Source organism: Miscanthus floridulus, chromosome 17 (assembly GCF_019320115.1).
Source record: "Miscanthus floridulus cultivar M001 chromosome 17, ASM1932011v1, whole genome shotgun sequence".
Taxonomy (NCBI): domain Eukaryota; kingdom Viridiplantae; phylum Streptophyta; class Magnoliopsida; order Poales; family Poaceae; genus Miscanthus; species Miscanthus floridulus.
In genome coordinates, this window is record NC_089596.1 from 1,350,413 (window position 1) to 1,374,333 (window position 23,921).

Sequence of the window (23,921 nt, forward strand, 5' to 3'; positions counted from 1 at the left end):
TATGGAAGTTGTTTAATGATCATTGGTTATCATTATCTGCTTAATCACATGTTTGCTCTAGTATAGGTGTAAATCTAGTCGACAGGTTAATAACAATTAACTTGACAATAATGCTTTAAAAAGGGTCATGAAATACTAAAAATGTTTCTTTTTGCAAATGAGTCAGCTACCCTACTATAAAGCCCTTCATAATCCTTGGTGTCACTTATTTTCGGTTATGTTGGGTAAGTCTAGCTGAGTACCTTCTCGTACTCAGGGTTTTATTCCCACTTGTTGCAGATGGGCAGATATATTACGGCTACTGTATCAACTGCCTTTATCCTGCGATGGGTGATGCTTAGGACCATGGGCATGGTCATTCCTTACGTCTCGTCTGATGCTTTTGTTGGAGATGATCATTCGCTGGCACTATATTTGAACTCCGCGTGAGTGGGTGTGTGGTTTGAACAAATGACTTCCGCTACTTTTATTCGAACTGGTTTTGTAATAACTATGTTTTAACTCTGATATATCTGAGATTGCAAACTTTTATGTAATATGTGATGGTGGCCGCTAAACTTATTACGATCTTGGCTGGAATGGAAGTTGGTTTGAAATCCTTCGTGATTTCACGGACTACCGGGTTATACGGGCTTAAGTTTTCTAAATCGTCTGCTCTGGCGGATGATTTTCTTACTTAATTTCGTATAATTGGTCGGTTCTGTTACAGCTGGCATCAGAGCATGGTTTAGCGTGTTACTGTTCACAAGTGTATTTAAAACAAAAAGGCATTTGGAAAACGTGATTTTCAAAATATAAAGTGTGCCAGTGATCATATCCTTTATGCCCAGTTAAGGACTTTAGGTGGCTTAATTAAGTACTAACTGGGGTTCTTGCATCATATTTCTCTTTCGTCGCTCATACGGCGTGCTATTGTATGAGTGCCACTTGTTTGAGTGGTAATGTATGGATCAATTGCCTCTACGCCTCGGTAAGTGTGAGTTGTGAGAGCATGATCGGATACACCGCCGGTCTACGGTGAATGCTTATGTGATGCTGGAGTAATTACATGTTCTACGCATGTTTTACAAAGGTATCTCATGTATGGGTCTTCCGTCTGTTGAGGCGGTGCCATCAATAGGACGATGGTTCGGGTAGTTACTACCATTGTGCACGTATCTGGGGATTCGTGTAGAGCGTGTAGATAAAATTTACTGCTTTTATGCATTCATTGGGAATTGGGCTGAAATGAATCTTCTGCAGGTACATAACAACGTTATCGTGTAGAATGTATTAGCTACGTATTTGAGAGATCGTTGCATGCCACCGAATTCGTCATTAGAAATTATTTATTTCCTAAGTTTATGAGAACGTACGGCACGTACATACATCATGTTACCTGTGCATTTCATTCATGTCATGCATTCCTCCCCTTATAAATTGATTATCTTATTTTGATAAAAGTTGTATCACCTAAAATATGTTTCCCTGAGGTAATAAAAGAACTTTTGCTATTGATGGCCCGCACGAAGCAGATCGCCCGTAAGTCCACCGGAGGAAGAGCACCTCGATGTCCGTTGGCCCTAAGGGAGCACCGCACCACGAACACCTTCTTGAGCGAGTTTGGCATGCTGACTTTGCTTTGGAGAGTGCTCCATGATGTGGGGTACCCAAAGGGTCAAGAGCCGGTGTACTCCTGGAATGAGAGCCAGTTAACAGAGGATGGACTCGTAGTGGTGGAGATCACAGTTCCTGCTCTCGGTGATGCTCCAGATTGGGATGGTTGGCATTTTGAGTTTGAGGGTCGCACTCCCGCTGAGGGTGCAGAAGGAGCAGCCTTCTGTGTCATCAGGGATATTATGAGCAGATTTCCCAATGAGCTTGCAGCAGCTCTAACTGGCACTTTTCCTAGGGATGATCCTCGTGATGCCATTTGGGTTCAGCCTTAGGGAAGTGCGTTGGTCAGAGGTCCAGCTTAGGGACAGGCTAGCGACAACCAGGCAATGAGTGCTATGTTCACCACCATCAGAGCGTATGAGGGTCTCGAGAGTACCTACTGGACTTTGACTGGCTTGCGTGGTCAGGATAAGCTCAAGGGGAGAAAGCAGAAGAAGAGACAAGCACGTGCTATAGCTAGTTTGCAGGAGCAGTTGGCTGATATGAACTTATAGCGAGATCAGGCGGTTGAGAGAGGTGATAGAGCTATGCAACGGGTGCATACGTTGACTCAAGCCAACAACAATACAGACCGCATGATTGGATAGTTGGTTCAGGAAAGGAATGAAGCCTGGGACGAGAGGGACCTTCTGCTGTAGAGGGTCGATGAGCTAGAGGAATACAACGGCAACCTGCACGAGGAGTTTCACGCGCTCTACAATGGGGTTGGCCCATATGCTCCACCAGACGCTGCAGGCATGGACATCGACGACGACAATGAGGACGAGCCTGTAGTTTCACCTGGGGGCGATGGTGACGTCTCCGATCCCAATGATAGCCCCGAGGAGTAGGCTAGTTGCCTTGCGCTAGTATCTAGGTCCTGTCGCGATGACCTTTCTTTTGCTGGCATGTAACCTATTGTATGTTGCTTTGAACGTATGAGACTTGGCATGTGGTTGGAACTAATTTTCGAATGCGATATCTGAACGCATAAAAAGTCCAATGTATGTATGCTGGCAATTTAATTGTATGGACGCGATGTTTGTTGTTGAAGTAATTTGATTAAGTGCTATTGTTTTAATTGGGATGCGATTGTTGTGCCTCTGTTTTATTATATGAATTTATTCTCTCCAGTAAATTCAGTACGACATAATTTTTCCTTCACTCGCAATTATTACAGCTTCACTCAATCATTACTTGTTGCTGAAATATGCAGATGACAAACACTCGCCGAACCACGTATGAGGCCGCTGAGACCGGTGCTAATAGTGCGGGGACCGGTGGTGGTGGTGGAAACCATGGCAACAACAATGAACCTCCCCATGAACCGCATTTGCCACCTCCTCCCCCGTTTACCCCCGAGATGTTCCTCGCACAGTTGCTCGGGAGTCAGCGCAACGCGGAACAATCCTAGAAGAACATAGAGAATTTTCTGCGTACCATCGCCAACAACGTTCAACGCGGTAACAATCAGGGTGGTGGCATGGGAGTGAACCAATATAGCAGCTTCAAAGATTTCATGGACACCAGGCCACCAGTATTCAAGGAAGTAACAGAGCCACTCGATGCTGAGGAATGGATCAACACGATGGAAGATAAATTCCATGTGTTGAGGATGACTGAGGTGTTGAAAACGAAGTATGCTGCACTTCAGTTGCAAGGACTAGCGGGAATGTGGTGGAAGCACCATCGCACCACCTTCCCTCCAAATGCTCAGATTTCTTGGAGAGAGTTTGCTGAGGCCTTCCGTAGAGTCTATATTCCACCCGGGCTGACCGAGATGAAGTTGGGAGAGTTTCTGGCGTTGAACCAGGGCACCAAAACCATGACGCAATATTTGCATGCCTTCAACAACGTGTGTCGCTATGCTCTCGACATGGTTGACACAGATGCTAAAAGAATAGCCAGTTTCAAGAGGGGACTCAATCCAAAAATGATGAAGCATGTTGGTACCAACAACCGCGTCAGATTCAATGACTTCATCAGCGACTGTCTGAAGCAGGAGAAGAATAACAACGCCAGCACCGCAGCCAAGACATGCAAGAGAGCCCTTGAAGGTGGTCCGTCATAAGCTAGAGCACCTATGGGAGGTCGTCCTCCATATCGCCCATCGGCACCTGGCGCTAGGTTTAGGCCACCTCAACAAAGAAGTCAGAATTTCCGTGGACCCTAGAAACCTTATAAGATGGCAGTACAGCCCAACAAAGCAGCCACAACTGTAGTACAAGGCAGTTTCAAGGGAGCTGTGGGATCTGCCGGGACAATGAGAGGACCCTGCTATAACTGTGATCAACCCGGCCATTTCTCGAGGTTTTGTCCATACCCGCCCAAGAAGAAGCAGTAGACTTATAATGCTAGAGTGCATAGTACGACAGTGGATGAAATTCTTGAGGGAGAGCCCATTACTGCTGGTAAGTTTCCTGTCAACAAAAACCCTGCAGTTGTTCTATTTGATTCTGGATCATTGCATTCTTTTATGAGTCAAGCATTTGCACAGAAACATGGACAACTATGCACATAATTGGGTTATGGGTACCGTATAAGTTCAGCAGGGGCTGATGTTTTAACCAACCGGATGGTTCGAGGGGCAACCCTTGAATTAGGTAGCAGGAAGTTCCGAGTGAACTTGATAGTTATGCCTGGGTTAGTTTTGGATGTCATTATAGGGATGAATTAGATGAAGGATTGGGGAGCCATCATAGATACTGGAAGTCGAGTACTTACCTTTAAGGATCCCCTAGGTGAGGGTACTTTCCAAGTACCATTGCCTCAAAGAACAGACCTTATAAGTGTTACATGTGCTACGGTAGTCATTCCTATTCATCAGATTCTGGTAGTGTGTGAATTTCCGGATGTATTCCCGGATGAGCTACCTGGTCTTCCGCCGGATAGGGAGATTGAGTTTGGAATTGAGTTAGTCCCCGGAACAGCTCCGATTTCAAGGAGACCCTATCGGATGCCTCCAGATGAGTTAGCTGAGCTGAAGAAGCAATTAGAAGATTTGTCAAAAAAGGGGTTTATTCGGCCAAGCAAGTCTGAATGGGGATGTCCCGCTTTGTTTGTGAAGAAGAAGAAAGAGGGCACGTTGAGAATGTGCGTAGATTATAGGCCACTCAATGCTGTGACCATCAAGAATAAATATCCCTTGCCACATATTGATGTTCTATTTGACCAATTATCCAAGGCCAAGGTGTTCTCAAAAATAGATTTGAGATCCGGTTATCATCAGATCAAGATTAGGCCACAGGATATACCGAAAACTACATTTTCCACCAGATACGGGTTGTATGAGTATCTTGTCATGTCCTTTGGCTTGACAAATGCTCCTGCATACTTTATGTTTTTGATGAATACAGTTTTCATGCCAGAATTGGATAAGTTTGTGGTAGTGTTCATCGATGACATTCTGGTGTACTCCGAGAACGAGAAAGATCATGAAGAGCATCTGAGAACTGTCTTAACCAGACTTAGGGATCATCAACTGTATGCTAAGTTTAGCAAATGCGAATTCTGGTTGAGGAAAGTTCCTTTCCTTGGTCACATTCTGTCAGAAAATGGAGTTTCAGTCGATCCAAGTAAGGTGCAAGAAGTGATGAATTGGAAAGCACCGACCACAGTTCCTGAGATTAGAAGTTTCTTAGGACTAGCCGGTTATTACCGTCGCTTTATACCAGATTTCTCGAAGATTGCCAAACCGATGACAAGTCTCCTATAGAAGGATCACAAGTTTGTGTGGACAGAGGAATGTGAAGCAGCTTTCCACACTTTGCGGAAACTGTTGACCACTGCTCCTGTTCTAGCACAACAAGATATCGAGAAACCATTTGATATGTTTTGCGACGCATCGAAAACTGGATTAGGCTATGTTCTTATGCAAGAAAGGAGAGTCATTGCTTATGCATCACGTCAATTGAGAAAGCACGAGGTCAACTATCCAACACATGATCTTGAACTTGCTGCAGTTGTGCACGCCCAAAAATTTTGAGACATTATCTACTTGGTAATGTGTGCAATATTTTCACAGATCACAAGAGTCTTAAGTACATCTTTACCCAACCAGAGTTAAACATGAGACAGCGTAGATGGTTGGAATTGATCAAGGATTACAACTTGAATGTGCAATACCATCCTGGAAAAGCCAATGTAGTGGCAGATGCTTTGAGCAGAAAGTCACATTACTTGAATGTGCAGCCATTACTTGAAGATGGGTTTGATCTAATGCATCCTGCTGTGTTACATAGTATTCAGATTAGTTGCACTTTGGAGAGTAGGATAATAGAAGGCTAGAAAACCGACAAGGGAATATTCCACATCAAAGAGAAAATCAAAGAAAAGTCATCTCAGCACTTTAAAGTGGATGAACAGGGCATGTTGTGGTTTGACGACCGTCTTGTGGTTCCTAAGGATCGAGAGCTTAGGAATAAACTCATGGATGAAGCTCACCTTTATAAGCTATCTATCCATCCCAGAAGTAGTAAGATGTATCAAGAACTAAGATCTCGTTATTGGTGGACCAAAATAAAGAAAGAAATTACAGCATATGTTGCCAGATGTGATACATGTTGTTGAGTGAAAGCTATTCATATGAAACCTGCCGGTATGTTGCAACCCTTATCAGTCCCTAGTTGGAAGTGGGACGATATCAGTATGGATTTTATCACGGGTTTGCCCACTACTCAAAAAGAACATGATTCGATTTGGGTAATTGTGGACCGTCTTACCAAGACCGCTCATTTCCTACCTGTCAAGACAACTTATCGACCACCTCAATATGCCGAGAAGTATATCATAGAAATTGTGAGGTTACATGGTATACCGAAGACCATAGTATCTGATAGAGGCTCACAGTTCACGGCTCACTTTTGGGAACATTTACACAAAGGCTTAGGAACTAGTTTGATTCGCAGTACCGCTTATCATCCTTAGACAAATGGTCAGACTGAACAAGTGAATGTTGTTTTGGGAGGATATGTTAAGAGCCTATGTATTGTCTTCTAAGGGATCATGGGAGTCATGGTTACCGTTAGCTGAGTTTTCTTATAATAATAGTTATCAAGAAAGCATCAAAATGGCTCCATTCGAAGCTTTATATGGCAGAAAATGTAGAACACCATTGAGTTGGGTCGAGCCTGGAGATAGAAGGTATTATGGCATTGACTTTGTAGAAGAAGCCGAGAAGAAAGTTCATATTATTTAGCAGAATATGAAAGCGGCCCAATCATGTCAGAAAAGTTACGCAGACAGAAGAAGGAGACCCCTTGTGTTTGAAGTTGGTGACTATGTTTATCTGAAAGTCACGCCAATAAAGAAGAAAAGGTTCGGAGTTCGAAGAAAGCTTGCCGCGAGATTCGTAGGACCATACAAGATCCTAGAACAAAGAGGTCCGGTAGCCTACAAATTAGAGTTACCTGAAACAATGAGTACCGTTTTCCCAGTTTTCCATGTATCACATCTCAAGAAATGTTTGCGTGTTCCAGAGGAAAGAATAGAACCTCAAGGTATCCAACTCAAATCAGATTTGGTGTATCGTGAGCAACCAGTCCGAGTGTTAGACACTAAGGAACATGCTACTCGGAATAGTGTGGTGAAAACATACAAGATACAGTGGGATCATCATGATGAGGGAGATGCAACTTGGGAAACGGGAGAGTATCTACAAAAAGCTTATGAAGATTTTTATAACAAATGGTTCGTAACCCAAATCTCGGGACGAGATTTTTATAAGGGGGGAGGGCTATAACACCCCGGTGTTATGCTTGCATTTAGGCACTGCAAATCATACATATCATGCATCATCAAGCATCCTAATCATACATGCCTAACCATGTAAATAACAACTGAAACACTACTTCGAAACATATGAAACATGTTGTGAAACCTGAATGTTGCATACCTTTGTTAGAATTGTTTTGCCCTGATTTTGCTTGCTCGGTTAGTAAAACATGTTTGGCTATCATGGTAAATCATCTAGAAATGTTTAGTTCAATTTTTGGAGCAAGGTTTGTATTCAAATTAATTCAAAATTTGGCTTCAAAAATAAATTCCCAAAAATTAGGGTTTTGAGTTAAACATGGACTTTGATTTTTCAATTCAAAATCTAGAAAGAATTTGGCTTTGGTCATAAAAGCAAAGTTGTAGAGAATTAAATTCTAATCAACTTTCATTTTTGGTACATTTTCAACAGATGTCATTTTTTTGCTCAAAATAATATTTGAAAGATGGCATTTAAAAATTTCTTGAAAATATAAATAGAAAATGGCTTTTTCTCCTTCGCGGGCCGCCGCTCAGCTTCCCGGCCCACGGCCAAAGCCGGCCTGGCCCACGTCCCCGCCTGACGCGTGTTTCGCCCTGGCCAGCTGCGCTTCGCCGGCCCAGGCCCACGCCACGGCCGCTCCCGCGCGCAGCCGTGCCCGCCTTCCCCGCCTGCCCGGCCGCCACGCGGCGCCCGTACACCGGCGGCGAGGGGCGGTGCCTGCTCCGACCAGCCGCGCCCCGCCGTCAAAGTGGTCCGAGCGCACGCACGCAACCCCACTCCGCCACTCCACTTCGCTTGCCTCCCTGCCTCTTGCCCTGCAGCAGCAGTAGCCGCGCCCGAGCTCGCCGACGCGCTCCGCCGACGTCGAGCTCCCGCACCACCGCGCCATCCCACGATTCGCGCCACCCACAGTTCCACCTCGTCGACATCCATCGTTTGCGCTCGCCAGAGGCTGCCGTCGTCGAGGTGAGGGCCGAACCTGGCGCCTCCTTCCTCTCCGGCGAGCATGCCGCCGTGGCCGCGCGAACCCCCACGCCGTCGGGCCAGCGCCATTGTGCCAGTCGGTGCGGCTCCACACGTTGAGCACGCTGGCACCCCCCTGCGCCACGGAAGGGTTTGCCGCCGGTGAGCACCGGCCGGCGGAGCACCTCCCCTGCCATTAGGTCGCTGACCCACGGGGCCCAGCCACAGTGGCTGGCGAAGGCCCCGGGTGGCAGGCCAGTGGGCCGGTTGACCAGCTGGGTCCCGCCTGTCTGTCTCTCTGGCACAGGTTTTGGGTGGATAACCGGGTGGATCTAGCAGATTTGAGCATGAAGTTTAAAAGGATTTCAAAAATGATTTTTCAGAATTCTATTTAAATGCTTTAGAAAATGTTTGTGTACTCCTTTTAGCTCCAAATCTGTTGGAATAAATTTTGCTAGGTTCCTTATCACCAGATCTACTTGGGAAAATTATTGCATGTCATTTTTGGGATACTTTTCTGTAGAACTTTATTTAATTATGTATATTGCTAATAACTTGAAAAATGTGTAGAAAAATCTATAGGCTTCAGAAAAATATGATTCTAAGTTTGTTAATCTTCTTATGTAATGTACTTTCTAGGAAAAATATGTGTCATGCTTGTGCTGTAGAAAAATTTTGAGGTGTAGTTCAAGTGCCTTTAATGGCTGATTTTTATTATTTTAGCTAGAGAGCAAACTTTGTATAAAACATGCATGTGATAATTTTTGTACAGTAGTTGTATGCTATGAAGAACATAGGAAAAATACTAACTCTGTTGTTTGACACTTTTCACAGTACAAAGTATTTTCATGTTCATAATCATGCCATAGCTTGTTATTTTTGTGTAGGCTAACCCACTCATTCAAACACCATGAAAATCTGATGGTAGACTACTTAGGGTAGTAATGTGCTATGGTAATTTTCTAAGATTTTTCTAAGCAATAAAAATAGAGGTTGCTATTCAAACCTATTATTAATTAGGGTTTAATTAAGGGTTGCTTTATGTGTGTTTAAGAAATTAGTAAAGCTTTGGTGTATCTTTGAAGCATTTAATAAGATGTGTTGATTTAGCATATTAGTAGTAGAAGAGAATGAAGTAGATGACATGTGCTTGTAGTACATTTTCTTGGATGATGTTGACTACCTTGCATTCAAGCATATCCCTTGTATTCATCTCATCCGATTGACCGATTGCATAAGCACTTACGCACATTGCATCATATAGGATCGCAAACCGAGAACCCAGTCGTCATACCCGAGGAGTCCGAGGAGCAGCTCGAGGTGCAGCCGTAGGAAGTGCCCGAAGCCGACGAGGAGGACGTTGAGGAACTTCTGGAGTGCCCCGATCACCGTCCGAGCTCCTTCGAGAGAGGCAAGCCCCGGAGCATTTTCTCCCGGTTTGCGATTATTAATTTAATGCTTTACTTTAATTGATGCATTACGTTCAGGAGTTGTTTGCAACCGTTGCCGCATTATACCTTGTTTACCTTTGTTATACTATATCCTTGTTACCCTGGTATTCGCAGTCGAGTCAATGCTTAGTTGGCTTAGACCGGTAGAAGTCGGGTGATTTCCTGTCACCTGCGAGCTATAGGTGGTTACCTGGATCTGCTTGGATAACTATGAAGTCATGGTATAACTAAGTGTTAAATGAAGTTGAGACCGAACGGAGACTTGCAGAGTTTTGGACTATAGTGCTTTCCGTCGGTGTCGATTAAGGACCGACCGTTGTTGGGCCTCGAGTCATGTTGAACGCATGCCTTACATTTAGCTGGCCGGATAAAGTACCTTCCGACCGCGAAGCTGGGAGATTATTCGGGCCGAGTAGATTGCCCGCAGCGCACTGTGCCGGAGCAGGTGTGGTAGGACACGGGGGCGAGATGATAAGACCAAAGTGCAGTCGGTCGGCCCCCGGGTACATGTGGTTCCTGGCAAACTCGAGATTCCTGGATAGTTGATTCGGTGATCAATATCTTACTTTAGCGGGTGAGTGAGATTTGTGTAAGGAATAAATTACCAGCTGGTTAGGAATCGATTCGAATCGCCATCGCTCCTGGACAGTGAGCACTTGACTTGAGTGACTTCATCGTAGTAAATGTTTATGGAACACTTGGACAGTTATAATGAATATGACCGTATGGAAGTTGTTTAATGATCATTGGTTATCATTATCTGCTTAATCACATGTTTGCTCTAGTATAGGTGCAAATCTAGTCGACAGGTTAATAACAATTAACTTGACAATAATGCTTTAAAAAGGGTCATGAAATACTAAAAATGCTTCTTTTTGCAAATGAGTCAGCTACCCTACTATAAAGCCCTTCATAATCATTGGTGTCACTTATTTTCGGTTATGTTGGGTAAGTCTAGCTGAGTACCTTCTCGTACTCAGGGTTTTATTCCCACTTGTTGCAGATGGGCAGATGTATTACGGCTACTGTATCAACTGCCTTTATCCTGCGATGGGTGATGCTTAGGACCATGGGCATGGGCATTCCTTACGTCTTGTCTGATGCTTTTGTTGGAGATGATCATTCGCTGGCACTATATTTGAACTCCGCGTGAGTGGGTGTGTGGTTTGAACAAATGACTTCCGCTACTTTTATTCGAACTGGTTTTGTAATAACTATGTTTTAACTCTGATGTATCTGAGATTGCAAACTTTTATGTAATATGTGATGGTGACCGCTAAACTTATTACGATCTTGGCTGGAATGGAAGTTGGTTTGAAATCTTTCGTGATTTCATGGACTACCGGGTTATATGGGCTTAAGTTTGCTAAATCGTCTGCTCTGGCGGATGATTTTCTTACTTAATTTCGTATAATTGGTCGGTTCTGTTACAGCGCGGCCTCGTCGGCGGCTCGCGGCCTTGCTAGGACCCGCGTGTGGCCTTGCTGGGATGGAGTCGCGACCTCGCCGCGGGCGAGTGGCGCCTGCTGGGAAGGTCGTTGCCACGCGATTCCATGGGAGGTTTGCTGCCGCCGCTGTCGTGCTTTCTAGCTAGGAGCCGAGCCGCCGCGCCCGCTCTGGCCGTAGCCCACTCGCCCGCCCCTGCTGGCATTGGGCACTACCTAGATCACCATCGGCAACCAGCCCCCTGTTGGCCTGCTTGATCGAAGAAGGACGACGTCTGAATCTCGACGGCTGGCCAGTGAACGACCAAATCGACCAACAACCAGAGGTTGAAGAAGACAAGGGCAGTTTAGACATTTCCCCCACCTTCTCTCTTCTCTAAACTAAAAAATGAATAAAATAATAGGTGCAGTGTATTCCAGCAAAGAACCACGAATTTATAATGTCTGCTAGCTAATTTTGACATTGGCGGTGCTCACTGGCCAATTACTTGTTTCTCTAGTGTCCCACAGCCAATTTTTCCTTCCTTCAAACACAAAAACATAGGCACAATATGAAAATCTTACATGTTGCTCAGCTATGTCACGTGTTGCAGATAAAAATAATTGATTCTCCTCATGGGTGCACAAATAATACGTCAATGCTTCACGAATAGGCTTTGCATGCTCCTGTATGACATAAAATTTTCAAAAACTTCTTGTCAACGAATCTGAAGATGCGAGCAATATGTCCTAATCTAATGATCACAATTTTAAATAGAACTTGAGAAGCAACCAAATTTCAGAGTATAATAATACTTAAAATATGTAATAAATTTTGCACAAAGTAATACCTATTTGAAATAAAGGTGAGTTTGACCATCATAATATTTAAGTTATCAAACACAACTTGCGTATATAAGTTACTCTATACAACTTATATATATAAGTTACTCAATACAAGTTGTGTGTATAAGTTATACTTATAAGTTACGGAGTATATGTTATAAATTATATGTAATAAGAAAATACACATAAATTACTATTAAAATAAAATTCTTTGAAATATATACAAGTAGGGTCTAGTTTTGTTTGTCTCATCATATAGAACACACTAGTTCAGATGGAATTAAAAACAGATACATCGCTAAGAAGTTGTAGCACTTTCAAATAAATGTTTCGCTTTTTCAAAATGACGTCTGACAACATGCAACGGTGGACGCAGGCGTTTCCTGGGCGCGTGGCTCGGTGGAATCGTTCGCTGGAATATATTTGGGTGAACGACCGCCGGAATAGAATTGGGGGCAGCGATGACGAGAGCAAAGGATTGGTGAGAGGCGATGCATCCGCGCATGAACTTTTTATTCTCCTCGGTTGGGCTAGTGTGCAAGCTACTCCCTCTGTTCTAAATTATATGTCATTTTAATTTTTTTATATTTATTTTGCTATGTATCTAGATGAATAATATGTCTAGATACATAGCAAAATAGATGAACCAAAAGTCAAAATGACTTATAATTTAGAATGAAGAGAGTACAATTTTTTTCCGCAATGTTCGATTTCTCCAATGTTCCCAGTTTTCTTTATACCTGCAATGCTAGTATCAAGTCCAGTTGATGGATGGACATATAAAACATAACAAGATGAAAATAGTCATCAGTAAGTAGAACCAAGAAGCTTTCCCCTTCTAGATTTCTCTTACAGTCGGTCTACCATTTTGGTTGCAAGCCATGCGTTTTAGTACCTCCTCCATCCAATTTGGCCCTTTTAAATGTTTTGTTGCCCCTTTTCCCTAGTGGTTGCAGTCGAGCTCCAAAAAGAAGTTTCTATTTGTGCCAGGTACATGTATCAAATGTTGAACTAAAAATCATAAGGTTGCAGCCCTCACCTGCATCTATAACATGTCCACTTCTTTTCTTGGTTAACTTCTGCGATAAGCAATTAACCCAGTTCCCAAAACCTGCATTTTTTTCCTATTCTGAAATTGGTAATAGTCCTCACAAAACAATTGTTTATGAAACCAGTAACGTTTTCTTCCAGTTGTCTTGCTATATATTCAATTTCTTTAAGGGCGTGTTTGATAGGGCTCCTTCTGAGGGGCTCCACTAAAGGAGTCGGAGCCGTTTTGAAAGAGCCATAATGAAAAACGGCTCCTCCGACAAAACGTTTGACAGGGCTCCTCCGAAGGAGGCAGAGCTGGAGCCGGATAGGAGCCCGGACAAACAGGCCCTAAAGCCAAGTAGCTAGGGGCTATCTCCTAGAAGTGTTTCATCTCCATCTGTGAACTTGCACAATCAGCTTATGTGGGTGTTGGATGCTTCATGTGGTTTACTTTCTTGTATGCACAGAAGAAAATTAGGCCTCAGATGATTTGTTTTCAAAGGACGCACTTCATTAACTTGTTGACAACCAAAAATGTCCATTTTGTGAAGTTGCCAAAATGTGAAATGGACTTCACCATTGCGTTCCTCTCGTCGAGACGGTCAAAAAAACATATATGGAACGTCTAATTTGAAGTCCGGATGAAGGAGTTATACTCTCGGAAAGATGTCTCGTTGTCGGGAGTTCCGATCCAAGTCGGGACTTCCGATTGTCGGAAGTTCCGATGGGTGTCGGGACTTCCGGGAAGCCTGAAGAAATCTGTCCGGGTGTCTGGGGTTATCCCTACGTCGGGAGTTCCGACCTGAGTTGAGACTTCCGACATATCTGACAGAAAATCCTGTTCGGATCTGGCCTTTTGGATTCCGATCCGAACTGTTCCAAACTCGTGGGAAACTTAGAAAATAAGGCTTGGAGAGGTTTCCTACTGGGATAAGACCACTCCCTCTATATATATGAGAGGATCATGGCCGATTGAGTTCCCATCTATCCAATCGTCACACAAACCAATCTATCAACTCCTTATGCCCTAATTTCCTCTCTCTCAACCCCTCTTGCTGTTCGTTGAGTTTCCCGACGAGATTCAGCTGCATCCTAGGCGGCCTTACTGGTCCTAGGAGACCCTCAACGTGCTCCTCCCTGACGGGTCTTCCCGAGAGAGGTTCGGGAGCTTTTTCGGCCAAGAACAGGCTCTACATCGGTTTCATCAGTCTTTAGATTGGTTTGATCGATTACGTCGCGTTCTTGCTGTGTTGCAGGTTGTGTACAACCTCTTAGGCGTCCAAGGCCCTACTGGTATGTTGGTTTGGGGTCATCCTCAATGTCAACATAACTGTTTGCTGATTCTGTGCCAGCCTAGCAACACTTTGCTTCAACTCTACGACTGCTACCTGCTAACTGTTTGATCAAGATGTTTAGAGCAATCCTCTCTTGCAAAGATGACACAAAACAACAAGAAGAGATGACGACGAAAACGACAACAGAAATTTGCACTCTTTTTTTTTGTCTATAATATGATTCCAAATCCTCTGCCGACCAGTGCTGCCTGTATTGCAAGGTCGATAGTTTCAAAAATCAGAAATGTTTTCACTGCTGTTGGGAAATGCAGTACTTATAAATCTTCATTCAGGGACCGGATTGATCTTCATGGCGTCCATGATGTTCTTGCCCTCGAGCTTACTAGACAGCGCCAGCCGGATGTAGTCCTCGACGCCAATGGTCCTGTACCCCGGCACGGTCCCGACCGTGGTCTCCTCCAGTGGCGCGTACGTGTCGCCGAACTTGGCGGAGTGGAAGGCGGCGACGGACACCCGGTCGTGGGTGGGGCTGACCACCGCCCGGTGCTCGATGCTCCTGTACCTCCCGTTGGTGAGCACCTCGACGACGTCGCCGACGTTGGCTACGAGCGCCCCCGGGATAGGGTCAACGCTGACCCACGCGCCGTGCCGCCTGATCTGCAGCCCAGGGACGGCGCTGACCTGGAGCAGCAGCGTGAGCCCCGTGGCGTCCGAGTGCGGCGACAGGCCCAGCACCCGGCCGTGCGCGCCCCCCGGGCACGCCGGGTAGTAGTTGATCCGCACGGCCTGCGCGTCAGCGAGTCTCGTCACCTTCCCGGTGTCCGCCACGCCCAGGTTGGCCGCCATGGCCGCCAGCAGTCGGGTGGCGACGCGCTGCACCTCGGCGGAGTAGCGGTCCAGCGAGTCTCCGAACGTGGCGGGGCGCGCCGGCCAGAAGAGCGGGGCCCGGTACTCGGGCGGTTGCGTGGAGAGGAAGAGCATGTCGGCCCAGTCCAGCTTCTGGTCGTCGGAGACGACGAAGGCCTGCCCGTACCCCTCGATCCCGCCGGGCTCCTGCGCCACCGCGCGCTTCTCGGCCAGCGGGAGGCGGAAGAAGGCCTGCAGGTCCGGCTTGACGTCGGCGATCACCGCGTCGGGGACCCCGTGGTTGAGCACCTGGAAGAAGCCCCAGTCCTCGCAGGCGGCCTTCAGCTTGGCGGCTTCCTGCTCCCCGTGCGACGGGTCCAGAAGCCTCGCGAGGTCCACCACCGGCACCGAGGCGGCCGCGTCGGCGTCAGCGGCGTCGACGTCGTCGCGGATGTAGCGGTGGAGCACGGGCGGCGTGAGCTCGTCGGCGGGGCGCGCGGCCAGGTCCTGCACGTTGGGCACCGGCAGCGAGCCGCCCAGGTTCCGCGGCTTGGCGTCCATGGTAGTTGGTGGTGGTGGTGGATGCCTGGAATTGGATCGATTATATATTAGCTAGTGGATCGACTCGATCGATGACTAGACTTGGTTTGGTGGCTGGCTTTACCTGTGCATATCAAGTCGCCGGATATATCAACGTCGGCGTCCGGCCGGCAGGCGGCAGGCGGCAGCCGGCTAGGTAGTAGGCACCATTTCTTGTTTGTTTTGTCCTGGCCGGTCTCCACTCTCCATGCAGGGCGACTTGGGTTGGTGGTCGGCTGTGCTATACTACTCCATACTCCATGGTCCATACTGTACATGGCCTCCATTTGGCTGCAAATTAGTTAACTGAGAGATGGACCGAGTATTAGCAAGAAGTTTTTTAAAAAAAAAGGAAAATAAAAGAGAAAAGGACAGAGCCCTACCATTGATCAGAGCACCTCCAGCGTCACGTCGAACCGTGCAATCGAACAAAAGCAAAGTTCGCAGCCTCCGGTGTGTGCGCATCGGCTTCTGCAACCGAATAGTGTTTTTTTTAAATCACCTTTATTGAGTGGCATTGGCGAGAGCAAGAGAGTGACGAGAGGCAACGCGTCTCACATGAATTTTTTATTCCCCTCTATTTATCTCGTCTGCAAACTATAATTTTGGTCTCGTTCGGCTTACTCTATATTCAGTGTTCAATTTCTTTTTTTAGCAGAAATATTATTTTTCTCTTACAATAAATCAACCAGAACAGTATTTTTCAGCCAGTTTCAACCAAAACTCTACCAGCCGAACGGGGCCTTTTAGTCAGACATCCAACGTTTCTATTGCTCCAATGTTCCCGGTTTGCTTTTTGCACCCCTCAATTCCCTTTTGGCCAGTGGAGCTGCTCTTAGGATTAGGACATGTATTTGGCAACTACTCCTAGGCAGGGACATGTGAACTGGTGGTTGGAAGTGACTGTGAGAATTAAGGTGGTAATATGATTTCAATCCCAATCTTTTGTTTCATTCGGGGATGCAAATAAGATTAGTTGGAGAATTGACAATGAAATTTATTATACAAGTCATAATCAACAGCGATATTGTATTTATCTTTGGTGGTGCTAGTGCCCGGACGTCCGGATGCCCGCGCCTGCACCCTGTTTCCACGCCTGCACTTGGCCTCCGCGCTAGCCCAACGTGGTGTCTGCGCTCCACCCGACCCCACGCGGCGTTTGCGCCCCCGCCTAACCCCACGTGGCGTCTGCACCCCGTCCGGCCCCTCGCTCCCCCTCTAGCAACTGCAGCAGGCGGGTGACTTACAACATGTGCAACATCCCAATCTACTTTTACAATATTCAGATGCAACACTTGCAGCATACATCCGAAGACAGATGAAATATTTGAAACATGCTTCTCAAACACTTGCAAAGAACACCTGAAAATGCTCGGAAACCATTACAAACGTACATATGCAACATCCAGATAAAACACTTGTAACATTTATGTGAAACATATGCAACATCAAGATAAACACAGTTGCAACATACGTCTGAAAACATAGATGGGACATTGGGGATAGACACTTGCAGCTTACGTATACAACCATTCCAACATATGCAACAACCCCCAATCTACTTTTGCAACATCCGTATAAAATACTTGCAACATGTCCCTGAAATATCTGAAACACTTGAATAATACACTTGCAACATGTCTGAAAAATGTCTGAAACACTTGAAAACACAGTGTCGCCGCAGCTACGGTGTACCTGGTGGGGAATTGCGGTGGCGCAAGCCTTCCCTTCCTGCCGATGACGCGAGTTGGATGGGGGCGCAGACGTAGGCGTTGTGGCAGAACCACCCTAATTATATGGCCCACATGCACTTGTCATTGTTTTTAAGACCTCTGACTGCTGCACATGAGAGCCAGATAACTCAGGTAGTCTGTCGGGTGTCCTCGGAGAACCCCGACTCATCCACATTTTACAACTCATATAGGATCAACATAGAGTTACCACAACATTACAACATTTGGTACAAAAATAATTACATCAGAGTGCGGAAGACTTATAACATTTATGTTACAAAACATGCTCAAGTAAAAACTTAACTTAGTTCCAAAAGGTGAGTGGAACTACAAAAGCAACTTAAGCGAAGCATCTAAGGTAGAAGTGACTTAGTTCCAAAAGGTTTGGGGAGCTCTTATCGAATATGTCCGAGTGGAATCTAGATCCGTCGTTCGTGATGGAGTTGGCATAACCTGCATGGGGCCTCCCACTGCTCCTTATCCATCTCTCGGCAGCGGCCTGAACTATCTGATCGACTTGGGTGACCTGCTAGTCTCTCCTCGTTGGAGATTCCATAGGTGAGCCCCTCCAAACTCTTCCTAGGAAGGTGAAGGCTAAAGCTCGGAGTGCGGGAAACTAACTCTGATCATGCTAGTGAGCAAAAACGTCATAGCCGCTAGGGCATAGGTTTCTTGCGGTCCGACCAGTTTTCCTCAGTGTTTGTCTCCGCAAACCTTGCCTCTAGTTTTTAACGTGAAAAAGGGTCAAACATGGAGAATGTCTACTGAATAGACATACTCTTACCAGCCCCTGAGTGAGGATTGACCCCTAGCTGTTGCTAGGGTCAAGCGTCACTTAGAGATTGTGGAGTCGATAGCAAAACCAATAGGAGAAGATGTGCATAAATTAAGGGTGACCTATCTCTCGACAGCGGCTCGGGCCATCCGATCGACTTGGATGACCCGCTAGCATAGGATTTACCTTGATGGCTCGAGTGACAGGATCGGGGAGCTCTTACCGGATATGTTCGAGTGGAATCTGGGTTCATCGTTCATGACGGGGTTGGCATAACCCACATGGGGCATCCTACTGCTCCTTGCCAGTCTCTCGACAGGGGCCCGAGCTGTCTGAACAACCTGGGTGACCTGCTGGCATAGGACTTTCCTGCAGAGATAGAGGATGAGATCATCCTCCCCAAAAAATTAGTTAGGCTGATAAGCCAGGCGGTGAACTCGTAACAAGTGAACAAGCTCTTAAATTTTGTTATGGCCAAACATATTTTTAGCCCTTCTCCCCTTTTTGTATAAAAAGTTAGTGCATTCCAACCCTGAGAGGGAAGGATGTCACAACCATTACTAGATGTGACTCGAAGTAGTGATGCAACTTCCTCTTGGTGATAAGGAAGGCGTATAGGAGTTTCTAGATATGGGGGATAGCGAGTCTTAGAATCAGGACAAGACCTCGCTAATGAAGTACACAGGGATGATGTACTTTGAGGGCATGTCCCTCTTCTTCTCGCTCTACCACCAGGGTGACACTAACCACTTGTGTGGTGACCGCGATGTAGAGCAGAAGCGGTTCCCCATCGGTCGGAGGGACCAGGATCGGAGCCTTCGTCAAAAGCTGCTTGATCGTGTCAAGTGCCTCCTAGGCGTTGGGCGTCCATTTGAAATGGTTGGCCTTCTTCATAAGCCAATAGAGGGGAAGACCTCATTCGCTGAGGCACGAGATAAAGCGGCTGGGCGCGGTGAGGCACCCTATAACTTGTTGTACCCCCTTTATATTCTAAATTGGGCCCATCCTCGTGATGGTCGAGATCCTCTCCGGGTTGACTTTGATGCCACGCTCAGAGATAATAAAACCCATCAGCATACCCCTTGGGACCTCGAAAACACTCTTCTTGGGGTTGAGCTTAATGCCATTTGCTCAAAGTTTTGTGAAGGTCTGCTCTAGGTCGGCTATGACCTAGTCAACATGTTTGGATTTTACCACGATATCATCCACGCAGGCCTCAACGGTTCGCCCGATGAGGTCCCTAAAACACTTGAGCATACAACGCTGGTACATAGCCCTCGTGTTTTTAGACCAAACGACATTGTGACGTAGCACAATGATCCGAATGGGGTGATGAAAGATGTTACTGAGCTGGTCAGACTCTTTCATCATGATTTGATGGTACCTAGAGTACGTATCAAGGAAGTAAAGGGTTTCGCACATTGAGGTCGAGTCAACTATTTGGTCTATGTGTGGTAAAGGAAACTGATTCTTTGGACACGCTTTGTTGAGACCCATGTAGTCAACACACATTCTCTATTTTCCACTCTTTTTTTGTACAAGAATGGGATTGGCTAACCACTCGGGGTGGTATACTTCCTTGATGAACTCGGCCAGCCAAAAGCTTTGCAATCTTCTCGCCGATGGCCGTGCATTTCGCCTTGTTGAAGCGACACAGGCGCTGTTTTACCAGCTTGGAGCCTGGCCTAATCTTCAAGGCATGCTCGGTGACTTCTTTTAGAATACCTGGCATATTCGAGGGGCTCCATGCAAAGATGTTTCTATTGGCATGGAGGAAGTTGATGAGCGCTGCTTTTCTATTCGGAGGAAAGCATGGTGCCAATGCACACCACTTTGCCCTTGGAGCTATTGGGGTCTATAGGGACCTCCTTAGCGCCTTCCGCTGGCTCAAAAGATCCGACAGACCGCTTGGGGTCAGGTGCTTCTTCAACGACCTCCTTCCTAATGGCTGCAAGCTCTTTGGAGGCGACGATTGCTATGGCGTGTTCGCAGCACTCGACCTCACACTTGTAGGTGTGCTGGAAGGAGGTAACGATGGTGATGACCCCCCATGGACCTGACATCTTCAACTTTAGATAGGTGTAGCTTGGGATGGCCATGAACTTCGCATACCATGGACGTCCTAGGATGATGTGGTAGGTTCCTTGAAACCCGATCACCTTGAAGGTAAGGGTCTCCATCCTATAATTGGTCAGATCCCCGAAGGTGGTGGGCAGATCGATCTACTGAAGTGGCACAGCCTATTTCCCTAGGCATGATGCCATGGAAAGGTGCCCCAATCGGTCGGACACATTTTGGGTCGATGCCCATGGCATCGAGCATTTTAGCATACATGATGTTGAGGACCACTAGCCTCTATCTATCAGTACCTTGGTGAGCTGCTTCATGCCAATAATCAGGTCAACCATGAGCAAATATCTTCCTAGCTGTGGAACGCATTCTAGGTGGTCGATCTGATCAAAGGTTATGGTAGACTCTGACTATCGGAGGAAGGTAGGCACGACTGGTTTGGCCATATAGACCTTGCGGCGTGTAAGCTTCTGGTGGCGCTTGGAGTCGTAGGCCACCAACCCTCCGAAGATCATGAGGTAGCCATCCAGCATTAGAAAGCCATCGTCCTTCCCCTCGGTGTCATCCGCAGCTAGCTTGGGTCCTTCCTATGCCCCCCTTATTGGAGCCTCTGGACAAGAACCGCTTCATGAGGCCATAGTCCTTGTATAGATGCTTAACGGGGAAAGCATGGTTCAAGCATGGCCCTTCGAGCTGCTTCTCGAAGTGGTTCGGGGTACCCTTGGCGGGCTTCTGACCCCCTTGTGGTCGGTGGTGGCCATGAGCGAGCCCTCACATCATTGCTTGTTCTTCTTCTTATTGGGATGGTTGGAGGCACCTTTGCTGGTGTCCTCATCCTACTTTGCCTTGCCTTTGAGGCAGGTCGAAAGATCGCTCCTGACCGCCTCCTCGCCCGAGGCATGGCTGGTGGCGATGTTGAAGGAGCTCCTTAGTGGTTCATGGGCCCTTATGTCCTAGCTTATGGACTAGGGACTTGTAGGTGGTCCTAGATAGGAAGGCTCCTATGACGTTGGCATCGGCGACGTTGGGCAGCTCGTTGCACTAGTCAGGGAGAAGCATTGGAATGTACCCACGAAGAGTTTCCCTAGCCTTCTGTCGGTAGTTTTTTAGATCCCATGGGTTCCCAGGATGCGCGTATGTGCCCTAGAAGTTTCCCATGAAGATCTCTTTTAGGTCTACCCAACTTTGGAATCTGTTGGGCGAAAGGTGTTCCAACCATGTTTGCACCAAATCGGCCAGGAACAATGGAAGGTGGTGGATAATGAAATCGTCATTATTCGCTCCATCGGCTTGGCAAGCAAGCCGATAATCCTTGAGCCACAATCTGGGGTTCGTTTCCCTAGAGTATTTTGGGATATTAGGTCATTGGTCGGTACCATGGTGGGAAGGCGGCGTTGAGGATGTGTCGAGCAAAGGACTAAGGGCCCGACAAGTTGAGGCTCGGTCTTCGATCCTCACAGCTATCATAGTGTCCGCCATGATGATGGGTGGTAGCCATGGCTAGCCCCCACCCTCACATCGCCATGGGCACGCCTGCGGGCATCAAGGGTGTCGTGCGTGTCACGATTGTGGCCAAGACGCTTATGCACTAGGACCGCTAGTGCGTGGCCTGCCGCCTTGCTGCACGTGGTGAACTGACACTATCCATGTTGGGTCACTCTAAGGGCATACGCTGGCTAATGTCGAGCTCATGTCATTGGGAGAACACACTCTCAAGCCTGTTGTGCTGGCACATGCTCTAGTAGCGTGCTGAATCTCGCATTAGGCTCGATGATCCTCGGGCATCATGGGCCTCGAAAGCCCCCGGAGCAAGGCCACTACAGCGATGATGTTCTGGCTTGCCCGGGTGAAGTGTGGGAGGGCTTCATCATCCTCGATGATCCTCTGGTTCTCGTCATGAGCCACAACATGTGCATGCCCACCTGTCTCCATGGCGCTCGATCTCTCGCTCGAGCTCCACGTGTTCCTGCTTGAGCTAGAGTCATGCTTCCTCAAGCTCTTAGTGTCGAGCCTTCAACTGCTCTACCCATAGGTGGGGTGGGACCCCTGCATCGCTCTTGACCTCATCATTGAAGTCATTCATTGGGGTAGCCTCTCCCTTGTGGATGCTTTCAACGTGTCCCTCGGGGGTACCTACCATGAAACATTCACGAGAGGGGTGATGGCCCCCCTACTAGAGTCAGAGATAGAGGGTGACTCCAATTCTCCTATGAGGAGGTCATGAAAAGATTCTATGACATATTCGGTCATCCCCATGAACTTATCGCTCATAGGAGATGGTGGCATGCGTTGCGCCACAAGGTGGTCATCAGTCTCTACGGCATGGCATAGACCGAATGAGAGCGCTGTCGAGGCGCTCTAGATGAGGTATCTGGGGAGAGCGGTTCTCCTTCGACAAGCTGCGTCATGATGTTGGCAAACAAGAAGGTAAGGTGACCCTAGGTACTCCCGGGATAGTTGGGGGCCCAGAAAGGCGCTGAACTAGCGCTCTAGCCTCCCATAATCGAAGCCGAGGAGCTAGTCGCTCCTAGGGGCATAGGCCTCCAGTAGCGTGCAGCTGCAGCTCCTCAAGCGCCTCGATGATCGCATCGAGGCTGGTGGAGTGGAGAGGTTGGACGGTGGTGGGAGCCTACGCCAACTCTCCCTCCATTATGACGATGAAATCTAGGTTCCTGAAGCGCACGTGCGCGTTTGGGACCTAGCTGACACCGTGACTAGCCATTCAAGGCCTAGTGTGGATGTTGAGACGGGCAAAAGGCCCCTATCCTGGTGCCCCAACTGTCGGTGTTTTGAGTTACCACTGATGAGTAAATTATAGTATTACACGTCTAGCTCGGATGGCAGTGCTTAGAGGACATGAGGTTTATACTGGTTTGGGCAGAAAGTCCCTACATCCAGTTCATCGCTGCTGCTCGTGTTACTAGCACTGAAAGTTTATAGTAGGGGTTACAAACGAGTGAGACAGGGACATGATCCCAAGTCTCTAGGTGAAAGGAGTGAGTGGCAAATCTCGATGGGTCAATCGGATTGGATTCGGTCCCCTTCATGGGATGCCCTGCTTTCCCTTTTATAGTCCAAGGGAAACCGCGGGTTACAACAGAGGAAAATAGAAAAACGAGAGAGAGAAGAAGGCCTTCAGGATCGCCGAGTCCTTCTTCTTCTTCTTCTTCACGTGGGTCCCATGATCCTGTAGATGTCAATAGGGACGGCTCCATGTCGTGGCCCTCTTCGTCACTAGCGCTATGCGCAGGCATCAGTCTGCCGGTCATGGCATTCCATTCCATCCTGGTGGACATCAGTGGTGAACTGACGTGCCTATCATTGTTTGTACGAGGGTTAGGTGGAACAGCACCGGCACGCTCAACGTTGTTCTTGATGTGAACCCTCAGGTATGGCCTATTATGGCCACAGGTTACATCGAGGCATGCCAATATCTTCCCTGGTGTCAGAGTTTTGACCTAGACCCATACACTTGGACCTAGAGTGGTTGACGGCGGTATAGGTCCCCGTCGGGTAA

At 47.2% G+C, this 23,921-nt stretch overlaps 1 protein-coding gene across 1 annotated transcript; it reads right to left on the reverse strand.

Annotated features, from left to right (window-relative positions):
• Window positions 1–14,523: 14,523 nt before the first annotated feature.
• Window positions 14,524–16,025, reverse strand: LOC136518618 (S-norcoclaurine synthase 1-like). Its single transcript, XM_066512292.1, has 2 exons — window positions 15,912–16,025; window positions 14,524–15,833 (listed from the first exon to the last, which is right to left on the reverse strand). The coding sequence occupies exons 1-2, from the start codon at window positions 15,917–15,919 to the stop codon at window positions 14,726–14,728; spliced, it is 1,116 nt and encodes a 371-aa protein (XP_066368389.1). The 5' UTR covers window positions 15,920–16,025; the 3' UTR covers window positions 14,524–14,725.
• Between the last annotated feature and the right edge of the window lie 7,896 nt (window positions 16,026–23,921).